General features: G+C 41.6%; 1 protein-coding gene across 1 annotated transcript in view; it reads left to right on the forward strand.

Moving 5' to 3' along the window:
• The window catches only part of usp48 (ubiquitin specific peptidase 48), a 142,347-nt gene that overhangs the window by 56,415 nt on the left and 69,688 nt on the right, over nt 1-16,244 (forward strand). The window contains exons 7-9 of the mRNA XM_078239187.1: nt 4,035-4,168; nt 8,096-8,178; nt 15,185-15,364. Of these exons, the coding sequence (XP_078095313.1) occupies nt 4,035-4,168; nt 8,096-8,178; nt 15,185-15,364 (397 nt within the window). The remainder of the gene's footprint in view (nt 1-4,034; nt 4,169-8,095; nt 8,179-15,184; nt 15,365-16,244) is intronic.

Raw genomic sequence — 16,244 nt, forward strand, 5'->3', positions numbered from 1 at the left:
TCAGTGCAAAATGCAAGGGGGCATTTACAGCCATCTTCAGGCAGAAGTGCTGAGTGGATGATCTATTATGGCCTCCTCCTGAGCTCCCCAGCATCACAGATTTCTTTGTCATTCATTCATTTATGGGATGTGCATGTTGCTGGCTAGGTCATCATTTATTTCCCATCCCTAATTGCCTTGGAGAAAGTGGTGGTGAGCTGCCTTTGTGAACTACTGCATCCATGTGATGTAGGTACACCCAGAGTGGTGAGAGGGAGGGAGTTCAAGGATTTTGGCCCAGCGACAAAGAAGGAACAGTGAAATATTTCCAAGTCAGGCTGGTGTGTGGCTTGGAGGGGAACTTCCTGGTGGTGGTGATCCCATGTGTCTGCTGTCCTTGTCCCTCAAAATGGTACAGGTCATGGATTTGAAGATGCTGTCTAATAAGCCTTGGTGACCTCATCTTGTAGATAGTGTGCACTGCCACTGTGTGTCGATGGTGGAGGGAGTAAATGTTTAGATGGCATGCCAATCCTGCAGGCTGCTTTGTCCTGGATGGTGTAATGCTTCTTGAGTGTTACTGGAGCTGGAGTCGGTTAGCTCAGCTGGCTGGACAGCTGGTTAGTGAACGGTGGCACAGTGGCTAGCACTGCTACCTCACTACTCCAGGGACCTGGTTTCATAAGAACATCTAGCCCCTCGGGCCTGCCCCGCCATTCAATAAGATCATGGCTGATCTGAAGTGGATCAGTTCCACTTACCCGCCTGATCCCCATAACCCCTAATTCCCTTACGATCAGGAATCCATCTATCCGTGATTTAAACATATTCAACGAGGTAGCCTCCACCACTTCAGTGGGCAGAGAATTCCAGAGATTCACCACCCTCTGAGAGAAGAAGTTCCTCCTCAACTCTGTCCTAAACCGACCCCCCTTTATTTTGAGGCTGTGCCCTCTAGCTCTAGTTTCCTTTCTAAGTGGAAAGAATCTCTCCACCTCTATCCTATCCAGCCCCTTCATTATCTTATAGGTCTCTATAAGATCCCCCCCCTCAGCCTTCTAAATTCCAACGAATACAAACCCAATCTGCTCAGTCTCTCCTCATAATCACAGGGCGGCACGGTTGCACAGTGGTTAGCACTGCTGCTTCACAGCTCCAGGGTCCCGGGTTCGATTCCCGGCTTGGGTCACTGTCTGTGTGGAGTTTGCACATTCTCCTCGTGTCTGCGTGGGTTTCCTCCGGGTGCTCCGGTTTCCTCCCACAGTCCAAAGATGTGCGGGTTAGGTTGATTGGCCAGGTTAAAAATTGCCCCTTAGAGTCCTGAGATGCGTAGGTTAGTGGGATTAGCGGGTAAATATGTGGGGGTAGGGCCTGGGTGGGATTGTGGTCGGTGCAGACTCGATGGGCCGAATGGCCTCCTTCTGCACTGTAGGGTTTCTGTGATTCAACACCCCTCATCTCTGGTATCAACCTGGTGAATCTTCTCTGCACTCCCTCCAAGGCCAATATATCCTTCCGCAAATAAAGGGACCAATACTGCACACAGTATTCCAGCTGCAGCCTCACCAATGCCCTGTACAGATGCAGCAAGACATCTTTGCTTTTATATTCTATCCCCCTTGCGATATAGGCCAACATCCCATTTGCCTTCTTGATCACCTGTTGTACCTGCAGACTGGGTTTTTGCGTCTCATGCACAAGGACCCCCAGGTCCCTCTGCACAGCAGCATGTTGTCATTTCTTTCCATTTAGATAATAATCCAATTTGCTATTATTTCTTCCAAAGTGAATAACCTCGCATTTGTCAACGTTATACTCCATCTGCCAGATCCTCGCCCACTCACTCAGCCTGTCCAAATCTCTCTGCAGACCTTCTAGGCCCTCCACACGATTCACTTTTCCACTTATCTTTGTATCGTCTGCAAACTTTGTTACCCTACACTCAGTCCCCTCCTCCAGATCATCTATATAAATGGTAAATAGTTGAGGCCCCAGTACCGATCCCTGCGGCACGCCACTAGTTACCATCTGCCAACCAGAAAAGCACCCATTTATTCCGACTCTCTGCTTCCTGTCAGATAGCCAATCCCCAATCCACGCTAACACCCTACCCCCAACTCCGTGTGACCCAATCTTCTTCAGCAACCTTTTGTGAGGCACCTGATCAAAGGCCTTTTGGAAATCCAAAAACACCGCATCCACCGGTTACCCTCCGTCAACCGCACTAGTCACATCTTCATAAAAATCCAACAAGTTTGTCAAGCACGACTTTCCCCTCATGAATCCATGCTGCGTCTGCTTAATCGAACCATTCTTATCCAGATGGCCTGCTATTTCTGCTTTAATGATGGATTCCAGCATTTTCCCAACTACAGACGTTAAGCTAACCGGCCTGTAGTTACCCGCCTTTTGTCTATTTCCTTTTTTAAACAGCGGCGTAACATTAGCCGTTTTCCAATCCGCCGGCACTACCCCAGAATCCAACGAATTTTGATAAATAACCACTAACGCATCCGCTACTACCTCTGACATTTCTTTCTGTACCCTGGGATGCATTCCATCCGGGCCCGGGGACTTGTCCACCTTCAGTCCCATTAGTCTACCAAGCACTGCCTCCCTGGTGACGTTAATTGTATTGAGTACCTCTCCTCCTACCAACCCTCTATCGTTAATATTCGGTAAACTATTTGTGTCTTCCACTGTGAAGACCGACACAAAAAACTTATTTAAAGTTTCAGCCATTTCCTGATTTCCCACTATTAAATCCCCCCTCTCGTCCTCCAAGGGTCCAACATTCACTCTTGCCACTCTATTCCTTTTTATATATTTGTAAAAGCTTTTACTATCATTTTTTATATTTAGAGCTAGCCTAGCTTCATAACCTATCTTTCCTTTCTTTATCAGGCCTTGGGTCACCGTCTGTGTGGAGTTTGCACATTCTCCCCATGTATGCGCGAGTTTTCTCCGGATGTTTCAGTTTCCTCCCACAGTCTAAAGGTGTGAAGGTTGGGTGGATTGGCCATGCTAAATTGCCCCTTAGTGTCTCGAGATGTGTAGGTTAAGATGGATTAGCTATGGGAAATGTGAGAGTTACGGCTATAGGGTGGGTAGGTTACTCTGGCAGAGTTGATGCAACCTCGATGGGCTGAATGACCTCTTCTGCACTGTAGGGATTCAGTGATTCATCCTGGCAAGTGGAGAGTATTACTTCACACTCCTGACTTGTGTCTTGTAGATGGTGCACAGGCCTTGGAGAGTCAGGAAGTGAGTTAGTCACACTGGATTCCTAACCTCTGACGTACTCTTGGAGCCATAGTACTAGTCCAGTTCAGTTTTTGGTCAGTGGTGTTGATAGTGGGAGATTCAGCATTGGTAATGCCATTGACTGTCAAGGGCAAGGGTTAGATTTCTCTTTTTGGACATGGTCACTTGTTTGGTGTGAATGTTAATTGCCACTTCTCAGCCCAAGCCTGGATGTGGTCCAGGTCTTGTTGCATTTGGACAGGGATTGCTTCAGTATCTGAGGAGTCACAAATGCTGCTGGGCATTGTACAATGTTCAGATAACATCCTCTTCGCACCTTATGATGGAAGGAAAGCCATTGATGAGGCAGCTGAAGATGGTTGGAACTAGGTGACGGGATAGCTGTGGGGCAAGTATCAAAAGAAAAGGTGGTTCAGGAGGAGGTGCAAATGGGAATAATAGAATCCAGCTGTGTTATTATCTGAAATTACGTCCATGTTGTGCCCAGAGACTGTAACGTGTCTCATCAAAATATGAAGTGGATGCTATTCTTCATGCTTATTCTGAGCTTCATTGAAACAGCTCAGAGACTAAGGACAGAGAGGCTGATGGGGGACAGAGAATTAGAATGATAGGCGACTGGTAGTTTAAGGTCACACTTGTGGATTGAATGGAAATGTTCCACAGTCTCCCACAAAGTAATGAAAATGAGTAACACTTATTATTTAGAAAAGAAACAATTCATGTAAAAACAAATTACATGTTTTTGCTCCCTTTTAAGGTCCTTGCACTAATTTTGAATTTTCTTTCAGGAAGAAAAGCTGGAAGGGGATAATAGATACTTTTGTGATGAATGTCAGGACAAACAGAATGCCACTAGAAAAATTAAACTACTTAGCCTTCCGAGAACACTCAATTTACAACTTTTGAGGTTTGTCTTTGACAGGTCAGTCATGTTCAATTTGCTGAAAGCATCATCATTAAATATTTGTGCTTGTTTTCACAAACATGTTTGTTTACTTGATATAATTGCCTGTGCAATCCGTTTTCGAGCTCTGATATGGTGTATAATATCCAAGCTTGTGGTAGAATATGTGTGTCAAACAGACCAAAACCAACTCACGTTTTGTACTTGGCACTATAAATTGACCCTTGTTTTTGGAAGGAATTTTGAGGCTTCAAATGCTAACTTGTACACCTCGATCTATGGGATTTCTGGAGGGAAAAGCAGAGAAGCAAAATTGTATTAATCCTTGGTTGATCACACCTGGACCTCTGCGTGCAGTTCTCATTGCCATATTGTGAGAGGGATTTACAGGCAGCTAGAGAGGATGCAAATACCATGATACCAGAACTGAGAGGTTGTACCCAAAAGAGAAGTTGAACTGGCTGGGTTTCTTTCTTTAGAAAATGGAAGGAAAATGAAATGGAAGGATGTCTTAATGGAGACCTTTTAAATTATGAAAGGTTTTAACAGTATAGTTCCACTTGGGAACGGCAGAACTAATCAGAGCAGTAGATTAGAACGTCAAAGCTAAATAGAAATCAAATAGGGAATTCAGAAGAAACATCTTTACCCAGAGAATGGTGAGAATGTGGAATTTGCTATCACACCGAGTTGGCAAATTGTATCAAAGCACTTCAAGAGAAGCTAGAAAAGCATGAGGGAGAAGGGGATAGAGGGGTTTGCTGTTAGATAAGGAAGGATGGGAGGAGGTTTGGGCAGAGCATAAACGCTAGTTGGACTGATTGGCCTGTTTGAAGAATAAATATTTAATTTGTCACTTGTGGGTGGGGGAGGTAATTACTTATGAGTATTACAATTTGTGGCAATCACAGTTGAAACAGATGTGTGTGTTTTTGGAAGTGCACATTTGAATCCACTCACTAGCTAGTGTAAAGAATTTTCTAACATAGTCCCCTCCCCTTAAACGGTCCATCTTCATATATAATTGTTTGTACAGACCAAAAAAACACCAGTTTATTTATTAGTGTCACAAGTAGGCTCACACCAACACTGCAGTGAAGTTACTGTGAAACTCCCCCAGTCGCCACACTCCAGTACCTGTTCAGGTACACTGAGGAAGAATTTAGCATGACCAATGCACCTAACCAGCACGTCTTTCGGACTGTAGGAGGAAACCGGAACACCCGGAGGAAACCCATGCAGTTCTGGTCACCCTATTATAGAAAGGATATTATTAAACTAGAAAGAGTGCGGAAAAGATTTACTAGGATGCTACTGGGACTTGATAGTTTGAGTTATAAGGAGAGGCTGGATAGACTGGGACTTTTTTCCCCCGGAGCGTAGGAGGCTTACAGGTGATCTTATAGAGGTTTATAAAATAATGAGGGGCATTGATGAAGTAGATCGGCAACATCTTTTCTCAAAGGTAGGGGAGTCGAAAACTTAGCGGCATGGTAGCACAGTGGTTAGCACTGCTGCTTCACAGCTCCAGGGACCTGGCTTCGATTCCCGGCTTGGGTCACTGTCTGTGTGGAGTTTGCACATTCTCCTCGTGTCTGCGTGGGTTTCCTCCGGGTGCTCCGGTTTCCTCCCACAGTCCAAAGATGTGCGGGTTAGGTTGATTGGCTGTGCTAAAATTGCCCCTTAGTGTCTTGAGATGGGTAGGTTAGAGGGATTAGCGGGTGGATATGGGGGTAGGGCCTGGGTGGGATTATGGTCGGTGTAGACTCGATGGGCCGAATGGCCTCTTTCTACACTGTAGGGTTTCTATGATCTATGATTTCTTAGAGGGCATAGTTTTAAGGTGAGAGGGGAGAGATACAAAAGGGTCCAGAGGGGCAATTTTTTCACACCAAGGATGGTGGGTGTTTGGAACAAGCTGCCAAAGGTAGTAGTAGAGGTGGGTACAATTTTGTCTTAAAATGCATTTAGACAGTTACATGGACATAGAGGAATATGGGCCAAATGCGGACAATTGGGACTAGCTTAGTGGTTTAAAAACTGGGCGGCATGGACCAGTTGGGCTGAAGGGCCTGTTTTCATGCTGTAAACCTCTATGACACTCAGATGTGGAAATCACACAATTTATTGATCACGTCATGGGTTGGGATAATGATGAATGTTACAGAACGTTTCTTCCTCTCATAGTCCGAACCCTGTGTAGCATTCTGGCTTGGTTTTTCTGCACCTTCTTGCTGGAGTCCTGTGCCAGAGGCTGCTGTTTACCCTTCATCCCCATTCTGAAGCAGCAATTCTTCTTGTGTTAGCTCAGATAGTGAGTGCAGGCAGCTATTCCAACACATGAGTATAAGAGATTGTGCCTGATTCTGTCACCAACGATGGCCAGGCATGGAGAACCCATCAATAAAAAAGCACCTTCCAGGGGCAGTTGCTTGATTATTTTTTTAACCCATTATCTTGCCCAATAGCAATGAGGCCGATAGCAATACCCCTTTTAAATGCCTTGACTAAGATCAGCACAGAGCAGTATTTGAACTTGGACATTGCTGATCTGTTCAGCTTGGGTATATACGACTTTTATCAAGTGATAACTTACCCCACTTAAAAATATCCTATAAGAAACTGGCATAAGGAGTTCTTAAGTTAAATTTATCATGAAATGGAAAGGGCAATATTAAAAATCCAACATTAGCTTGCATTATTTTGCCTATTTAAACTGGCAGAAATTTACAAAAGCATTTATTTGTAGCATTTTAGCATTTATTCAAAAGAAAAGGTCGAGTAGCACAGTGTGTTTTTGAATTTGTTCGACAATCGAATGAAAATTAACCGTCAGCCAAATTCCTGTATAACCACCAGGGCACTGCTGCTTTAGGAATTTAGTGGCACCCAGTCAGTAACCACCTGGTCAGTAACTATATTCAGTGTCGGTCGTACACCTGGGATTATTTTTCATATGGCGAGCGGCAGTTCAGTTTACTGATTCAGAACCAATAAAAACAATTCAGCACCATTTCAGTTGATCCTGTTTTGAGTAGTTTGCCAAGGAATTGTGGTTCTCATGTTTTCGAAGTGTTCTGGAACAATCTTCATTACTCAACATAGCTAACAACACTGACTTTGATTTGAGAATCTATTTTATTTGCTACACGAAGTGCATGGTTAATGCTTAATGCCGGGTAGCAGGTTTGGCTTTTGATACGGTACTTTCAAGGTTTAATCAATTCCCTCATCCAGATTGGAAACTTGTAGATTCTACCAGTGATTTGTTTTAATGGCTGGTGTGAACGATCAGTGACTCTTGCCTTCCAGCAACCTGCATCGTTAAGCACTGGACCTCCAGCAAGCTTATTGTGACGACTCTCAGGATTTTAGAATCTTACAGCGTGGAATGAAGTCATACAATCCAATACCATCTCATTGAAAGAGCTATTCAATTAGTACCACTCTTCCAGTTTTTCCCCTTAACCCTGAGCTTTTTTTCCTACTCTAATATATCCAGTTCATTTTTAGTTATTCTGAAAATGCTTCCACCACCCTTTCCCTTTAATGCACAGAAAATAACATGACTGAAATTCAAATTTTACGAACGAGTTGTTAAATTTTAGATTATATTTCAATATTTTTAAAAATCCAATAACTTAGGCAGCAAAAAAATTGTTGGCATTTTTAATAAACTATTAACTTTTTTTAATGAGACGTAACAGGGTAGAAATCTGTCTCTGGTCACGATGCAGAATTGATGGCACTAGATTGGCCACCCATTATTTCTGCTATTTGATATTTAATTCTATTAACTGAAATGGAGCAGAGTATCTGGTGCTGTGTGTAAGGGGCAGCCAATCTGATACCACTTGTCTTGTACCATGGCCCAAGGTGAATTCACAACTCTAAAATTTTCTTTCTGAATTCTCAGCTTGAATTTCTCAAATTTAACTTCTGCAGGCAAACTGGTCATAAGAAAAAACTAAACTCTTACATCAGCTTTCCTGAAGTTTTAGACCTAACTACATACCTTGAAAGGAAAGGTAAGGAATCATTTCATGTTCATATTTTCAGTTGTGATGTTGGATTTCAGTTATCTCTGGAATTGTTTTTCTCCCTCAGTTGTGAAGACCCAGTTCAAGTTAATCTGTTATGTGGGAAATGGGTGTTTACTTCTTCTGACGATCCATTAACATGCTGATTAGCTGGCACTCAGTTAATGAAAATATTTGCTCAAGGACTGATTCATCCTTGCATGTTTTACACTGTTTGTTTAAAAGCAGAAGTGAATTTATTTCCAGATTGTTTGAAACGATTTGGAAGACAAAGATGTCCTTGGATGCAATGCTGAAATTTTGCGATCTCAAGTAAAATAGTTAAAAGATCAGAAATTACCATAACACTTAAAATGTTCTAAAAGAAAAAGTGGTAAGGATTGCGAGTTATATTAAAACCAATTGAGGTTAACTGAAAGGCATATTAGAAGGCAGTAGAAGTAGAAATGTCAGAAGACAGGAATGGGATTCTTAATGTGTGCTTATCGTGAATAGTATGTTTTAAGATGATTTTAATTCTTTAGAAGATGTGCAGATAAGGAAATACATGAAGGAAACAAATGCCATGTGTCCAATAGATTCTCGCATTTTGGCATGTAGATAATACAAATTGTCACATGTGGTTTGAACAAATTATTTTCTGAGATTTGATCCCACATCTTCTGGCAATGTTACCAAGGAGCAGCCTGTAGATAAGGAAGAGCAGGGGACCAAGTATTGATTTCAAGCGAGTGCAGAGGTGAAAAGAGCAGCCTTTTACTGGAGATGCTCTGATGGTTAAGAATGAAACCAAGGGAGGGTAGTCCCATTGACCTAAATGATAAGAGAGAGGTGTTGGCTGCAACAAGATCTTGGAGCAAGGAAGGATTGTGCATCATGGACATGGTTACATAAGATGTCTTCTGTGTCTTTGATTAAGGCTGTTTCTGTGTTATTGTAAGAGTGGAAGCCAAATTGGGGACATTCAGACATGTAGAAATGGTGGACATAGATTGGGGGCTGACAACATGTTCAAGGACTTGGGAAAGGAATAAGAATTTGGAGATCAGGAAAAGATCTGGCTGTAATTATTTTTGATTAGCTAGCTGTGTGTTTCCAGTCATTGTAAAGTTGTGGTCATAAGTATCTATAAAATTTAACTAGGTTGAGGGAAACTATTATATCCTTGTGCAGATCATTACTGAGACCACATTTGAAATATTGTGTGCAATTTTAAGCACCCTACCTTGAAAAGACATACATGCACTAGATAGGTTGAATGTGAGGAATGCTTGTGGCAATTCTAGAACGTGGGGCTTCCAGTTATGAGAACAGCTGCATCACTCAACTTTTTGCTGGAAGTAGGGGTGCATGATTCAGTTCTTTGGTCTGCTGATGAGTATAGGTGTACAGATGAAGGTAGACTGGTTGTCCGTTGCCATGTGCACAGAAATCGTTAACATGGATGTAAGTTTGGCCAGCTGTATTGTAGCAACTTAGTTTCAAGGATGCTGTGTCCTTTGAAATCGATTTTTAATGCTGGACCCAAACTTGTACTATGGCAGAATTGTTTCTGGGGTGGAGATGTGTGCTCATGATGAAGCACCTCAGTATTTTACCCAATTAAATGTGTAACTGAAGTGACCATGACCTGCTTTACATGATGCTGAATTTAATCGAGGCTTGTCAACTCGCTAACCAAAATTCCTTGCCTGTCTCAGGTTGTGTAAATGCTATTCTGACGGGTTTAGCCTCTGACACTCAGAATATCAATAACTTGTATGGAAGGAATCAGACAGCAGGCTTGTGTGCTCATCATGCTAACCATATGTCTGTTGTCTCCCTGGTGAGCATTAAAACCATACTTCTCAGTAATATTCCTCTCCAATGCTTTTTAAGGAAGGAAATCTAAAATCCTTGCCTTGTCTTGTCAGAATGTGAGTCCAGACCCATAACAATGTGCTTGACTGTTAGTTGCCCATGAAATGGCCCAACAAACCATTCCATTGCAAGCGAAATTCAGGATGGAAAACTAATGCTAGGCCAGCTAGTGATGCCCACATCATTAGAGAATTAAAAACAAGCCAACTTGAGATCGTCTTGAAACTACTCAGCAGGTCTGGCAGCATTTGTGGAGACACAGTATTAGTGCTTCAGGTCTGTGACCTTTCATCAGAACAGTAATTGTCTTTGTTAGGGTAATGGGAGGAATTAGATATTCTTCTGGGTCAAGTTGGTTCCAAGATGTGGGGTGAAATTTGATTTGATGGTGTCTGTTCCTTGGCCGCTACGCAAACCTTAAGTTTCCAAAATAGTAATTGTAGTGTTTGTACTCATTGCTAATGCAACGTGTGCTGCATTGATAGAGGTTAGCACATGTGAGCTTAATGTCTGCCAGCAACATGGAGAGCAGACAGATCATAATGTCATGCAGATTTAACACCAGCTTTGTCATCTTGAACCTCCACACTCCAGAGTATACCTTCACTTAACCTTCCACAGCTAAGCACATGTTCAATAGTATGAATTCCCCCAATCAGTGCTATTTAAAAGAATCTTCAATCACTTTGATTTATTTTTTCTGGCTATTGCTGTAATTACATGTTTTGTAACTCTACATGTTGCTGTAACTCTACATGGGGCCTAACCATGCAGAGTTACAGCAACAATGGTTAGGCCCCATGTAGAGTTACAGCAACAATGGTTAGCAGTGCAAACTATTGTGCACAGCGGCACAATGATTAGCACTGCTGCCTCACAGCGCCAGGGACACGGGTTCGATTCCCGGCTTGGGTCACTGTCTGTGTGGAGTTTGCACATTCCCCCTGTGTCTGCGTGGGTTTCCTCCGGGTGCTCCGGTTTCCTCCCACTGTCTGAAAGACGTGCTGGTTAGGTGCATTAATCCGAACAGGTGCCGGAGTGTGGTGACAAGGGGAATTTCACAGTGACTTCATTGCAGTGTAAGCCTTACTTGTGACTAATAAATAAACTTTAACTTTTTGAATGCTTTCTGTTGTTTAATGCTTCAAAGGTCTACAGGGAGTCGCCTCGCAGATACCGAACTGTTTTTCTGCTGACTTGGGGGTTTCTGCAGAATCAAGTCGTTTCAAGGCATTGGTGGGCCAGTAGGCCTTTTGGTATTCAGTGTAAGTGGGCAGTTGAGCTGAGACCACACAGCAAGACAAGCTGTTGAGAGAGGGAGGAATAGAAGAAAGGCTCTCGGAAAAAGACCATATCTACCCAGTTTTGGAACCAGTCCTAACTGAACTTAAGAGATGATTGATGATCTGCACATGGGAGGGTGTTGGCGAAATTAGTCAACGAGTACAGCCACATTGGTACAGACTTGATGGGCTGAATGGCGGCCTCTTGCACTGTAGGGATTCTATGATTTTATTCTCTGAGGATGACCTAACAGAGATTGTCAAAATGATGAAGGGGTTTTTATTGGATAGAAGAAGAGGAAGTGCTTTCATTTGTGGGAATCCAAAATTAGAGGAATAAATACAAGATGGTCACGAATTAAACCAATAAGGAATAGAAGCGAAATTTTTTTACACAAAGTGTGAGAATGTGGGAATTAATACCACATGGGAATTCGCTGGGGGTGACTAGCATGGATGCATTTTGGAGAAATCTAGGTAAGTACATGAGGGAGAAAGGAATAGGAGATCTTGCTGATGAGATTAGATGAAAAAGAATAGGAGACAATTCATGAGAAACATACACACCAGCTTAGACCAGTTAGGGCAAATGGCCTGTTCCTCTGTTAATTCGATGTGAAATGGCAGATCTTTGCTACTAGTAGTAATGATCAGTGAGTGTTTACCTAGCGCTTTTGCACTGTCATTTGCTCTGTACTGCACTTGCTGTCAGAGGTATCCTTATCAGGGATACTATTTCATTGTTACCCCTATTTTGGATGAATTAGAAGAATGAGGAAAGCTGTATGGAAAGTGGGTAATGTAATGTTGCAGTTTCCATAGCGATAGAATTGACTTATTTTCAAATGGATTTTCTCAGAAATAGACTGATGAGAATGATTCCCACTGTGTGATTGTCACATGTTTGAATGAACACCAAGTGAGAAAATGAAATATTTGGCTCATGCAAGCAAATGTCTCTTCACAATTTTCCAGTAGTGAGTAAAAAGGAGCGCGTCTGGTTATCTGATCAGACAGCTAACAATTACTCCTTGACATTATATTTAATCTGTAACTGCTCGGGTTTCCTTCTCTTTCTACAAAGAGAGACTAATGGAAATATAGTGACTGTACATAACCTATCAAATAGTTGACACAAATTAATATGTCTTAACTTGCAGGTTTGATCTTCACTAAATTAAATTTATATTGATGTCACTGGTTTCAATGCCTGTCACACCAGGGAGGCTATAGTACATCAGCCAGGAGTCTTTCAAAGAACCTCTCTGTGTACCTTTGTCTGTGTGTGGGATAGAAAAGCATAGAAAGCAGAGTACTAAAAGTAACATTTAAGATCGCTTTGCTGTACAAGTGCAGTGAAAGTGATTTATCAGTGTGTTGAGGTTGATGAAAGCACACTAAATTCAGGGATCGTTTCCTTGGTAATTCAGGGCATTGGTATCTGCGAGAATTTACTTAAACGAGCACCAAAAATATGAGAATGTGTTGTTCAACACAGTGAAAGTTGAACTGCTGATGCTGCCTATGTACCAACTGGATAACAAACATCGTTTCTCCGCTGGAAGCTGTGAAACTGTGCTTAATTTTGTCAAAGAGTCAAATCCCAGAGGAATCACCTTCAGATTTGGGCTGAACAGAGCTTCCTGATAACTAAGGAGGCCTAATTTGCCACATGAATATGCCTTTATGTAATCCGATATGCCTACAAGTCTGCACTATTTAAATGCAACATTTTGAGCCATTCGAATGCTTATTACTTTCTGATGTCTGCTTTCCATTTTGCGCCACGATTCTCCACGTGCTATATCAACTTCTCTAATCAACAACACTTTTGACTTTCTCTCAATTTTCACCATATTTGCATGCTTTGCATGTTGCTCCACAGAGAAATTTGAGCTCACTTCAATCTGATGACACCACTCTGTTTGGCATGGTCAATTGATCGCTGGCGGAACAGGCCGAATTGTGCCACGGAAGCACCTCGCTTGCGAGATCTTCGTTGTTACCGTCAAAAGTTCAGCTAACCCGGATGAACCACTCCAGACACTTGGCTAATCGTGGGCAATATTCTGTAGCTTTTGTTATTCTGTAGTCCGGAATGGTTGATAATGCCAACACAAGCAGAATTTTGTGTTGTCTTCAAGTTTGCCTCAAGATTTCACTATGTAGGATTGCGTTATTTGAAATTGAGGTCACTCATTAATTTTGCATCATCTTTTAAATGCTCCAGCAACAATATTAACATGAGCTTCTCTGTAGATAGCCAATTTAAGTAGCAATTTCAAACAAAAGCGTATTTTGGAGTAGTTTCTCCAACATAAGGAGGTCTGCAGACATGCACATGACTGTTAATGGACAGTTTTTAATGCCCAGCTTTTGTAAAACCTGTTCCCAATGTATAATGAAATAAATATTATTTTTGCCTCATGTGGAACACTGAATTGAATGCATTTATCTCCTACAAAGCTGTCTTTGAAGCCCAAAAAGCATTTGAAATGATCTTTATTTAAAATGTCATTGGTGAATGCAAATATTTCTATTTGCTAATAATTTAGCAACCATATATATTTATATCTTGGCATTTTTGTGTTGACATGCAAATTCAGGTTGCTTAATTAAGACATTTAAGCTTTTGATATTATAGTAAGAAGTGTTTTTTGTTTAAAATTCTGAAGCTTTTAAATGATGCAACCAATTTGATTGTAATTATGGACTTTTTTAAAAAAGCCCTGATAAATCCAGCGTAAAATTTAATGTTGTGATGCTTTGTATATGTAAATGGGGATTACCTACCCAGAAACATGAGGTTAAATGGTTTGCACAGAACAGAAAATAGCTACTTTTAAGCACGTCACCTATAAATTTTATGAAACCAGAATGGAAAAATAGTATTGCTGAGCACCTTTATCGACCAAAGCAGGCTAGTTCAGGAGAGTTAGCGATTAGGTAAATATAGTAGAATCTCATTGCTGCGCAAAGGTTTTGTGGTGTTGTTTGCATGTGTAAAGTTTAAATGTTAGACAGGCCCTTTTTAATCAATGGTTTAAGCATGAATTGTGATGATTTAGGGTTGGTTTGTACAGGCTTTAGGTGCTGAATAATGGGTTGCACTTAATTGTTGGTGAATGTGTCACCGCAGCTGAAGTCAACCAGTGTTGACTATGTTGAGGTACATTATTATATCCTCTCATTGGGTTGTGTATAGGATGTTAGCCAGCATCTCACAATTCATCGGTTTAAAGCTTTTTGCTCATGTTGTTAGATCAAAGTACGGCACCCTGTAAATGTTCCAACAACAGGAAAAAGATTTGAGATCTAGCGAGTAATATCAAGCCGTGAAAATAAAGATTAAGAATTTAAGATTCACGGCCAGACTTAGACCTACAGCTGTAGTTGAACCAACAAGTGGGTCAGTTGAAGGCTAAATCCTTGGGAATTTGAATGCTATGGTTGTTTTACTATATGTATCGATATACCATATGTATGGCAGATTATCTGAACCATGAATATAGCTAGTTATATAGCATGCTTCCATTTACATCTGGAGAATTCTTGTGGAACTTGTGATAATATGTAAGGTTATGTGACTTGCCTGTTAATGTTTTTGTACCATTTAGGAGCATTATAATTAACCTTTGGGTGGTGCAGCATCAAATTTCCTCTATGCCAATTTTGAATTTTAGCTGTGCATAGTGTTGTACAATGAAATAATGGCAAAATCCCTTTTCCACCGCATGTTAAATATTTTCTAACTGCAAAAATTAGTGTTTTGCTGGTTAACGTTAGAATTGTTGTCACAATGGTATTACGCATTCATTTAAATGCTTCCTTCCATTTTTGTGCACCTGTAGATATTGGCTGTGTTTATGAACTGAGTGCGGTGCTGATTCACAGAGGGGTGAGTGCATATTCCGGCCATTACATTGCACACGTACGAGATGACAGGACCGGCGACTGGTATAAATTTAATGATGAGGAGATTGAAAAAATGGAAGGGAAGAAGCTGCAGTTGGGGATAGAGGAAGATCTTGGTGAGCAACCAGTGGCTTGATGTTGGGCCATGTTCAGAAGTTTTACAGATACATTTGTATTTAGAGCGAGACACCTCCTTGATGCATGTTTGGTTCTTGAGGTTTTTAGTGCTGCAAACTGCATTGGCTTGGTGGAAAGTCGGGTAATCTGTTTATGAACCTCTGCCAGTGTGGCTTGAAACTGTTGAGCTGCCCAAGATTGGTGCATTGGCATGTTTCCTTGTGGCTGAGGTGGTGAACTCAGCACCTAGAGGATCATGGCAGGTTACCCATGTCAATACCGCTCCTGCCAGCACATGACTTGGGTGTTGGGCAAGATGCTGCCATGCAATTCGCATTCAAACCTTAAACAAGTTTATATGCGTGAACGGTTCGCATTTAACTCGTGTACCGATGCACAAATTCCAGTGATAGGTGAGCCCACGAGAGAGAATAACAAAATTAATCACCTACTTTGTATCAACAGCATAGTTATTTGCACTGCTGGGTGTAAAGCTAATTGTACTGCGGTAATCTCAATATAAAAATCAATAATTGAGATTACAGTTATGGGTAGAAATAAACATATGCTATTGCTTTGGTGTAATATCTGTTAATTCACAAAACACTTGAACTTTTTTCTGCCCCTTTTACTTTCATAGAGACTCACGCGTTGTGAATCTTCTAAGCAGAGGGAATGGGCTAATGACTTGTTCATAGTCTTTTACTAATGCTACCTGCTAATGATTCTACAATCGGATGTGCGGGAGTGACTTTGGTTGGCTGGCCTTTCCAGTTACCCTAGTATCCACTTGCTCTACCCTTTGGTGGGGTCATGTAAGAAATCATTTGCACAAAATCTACATCTTAGCCCTCCATGAGATCCATGCCAATGTGGTGC

This window comes from Mustelus asterias, chromosome 22 (genome assembly GCF_964213995.1).
Source record: "Mustelus asterias chromosome 22, sMusAst1.hap1.1, whole genome shotgun sequence".
Taxonomy (NCBI): Eukaryota; Metazoa; Chordata; class Chondrichthyes; order Carcharhiniformes; family Triakidae; genus Mustelus; species Mustelus asterias.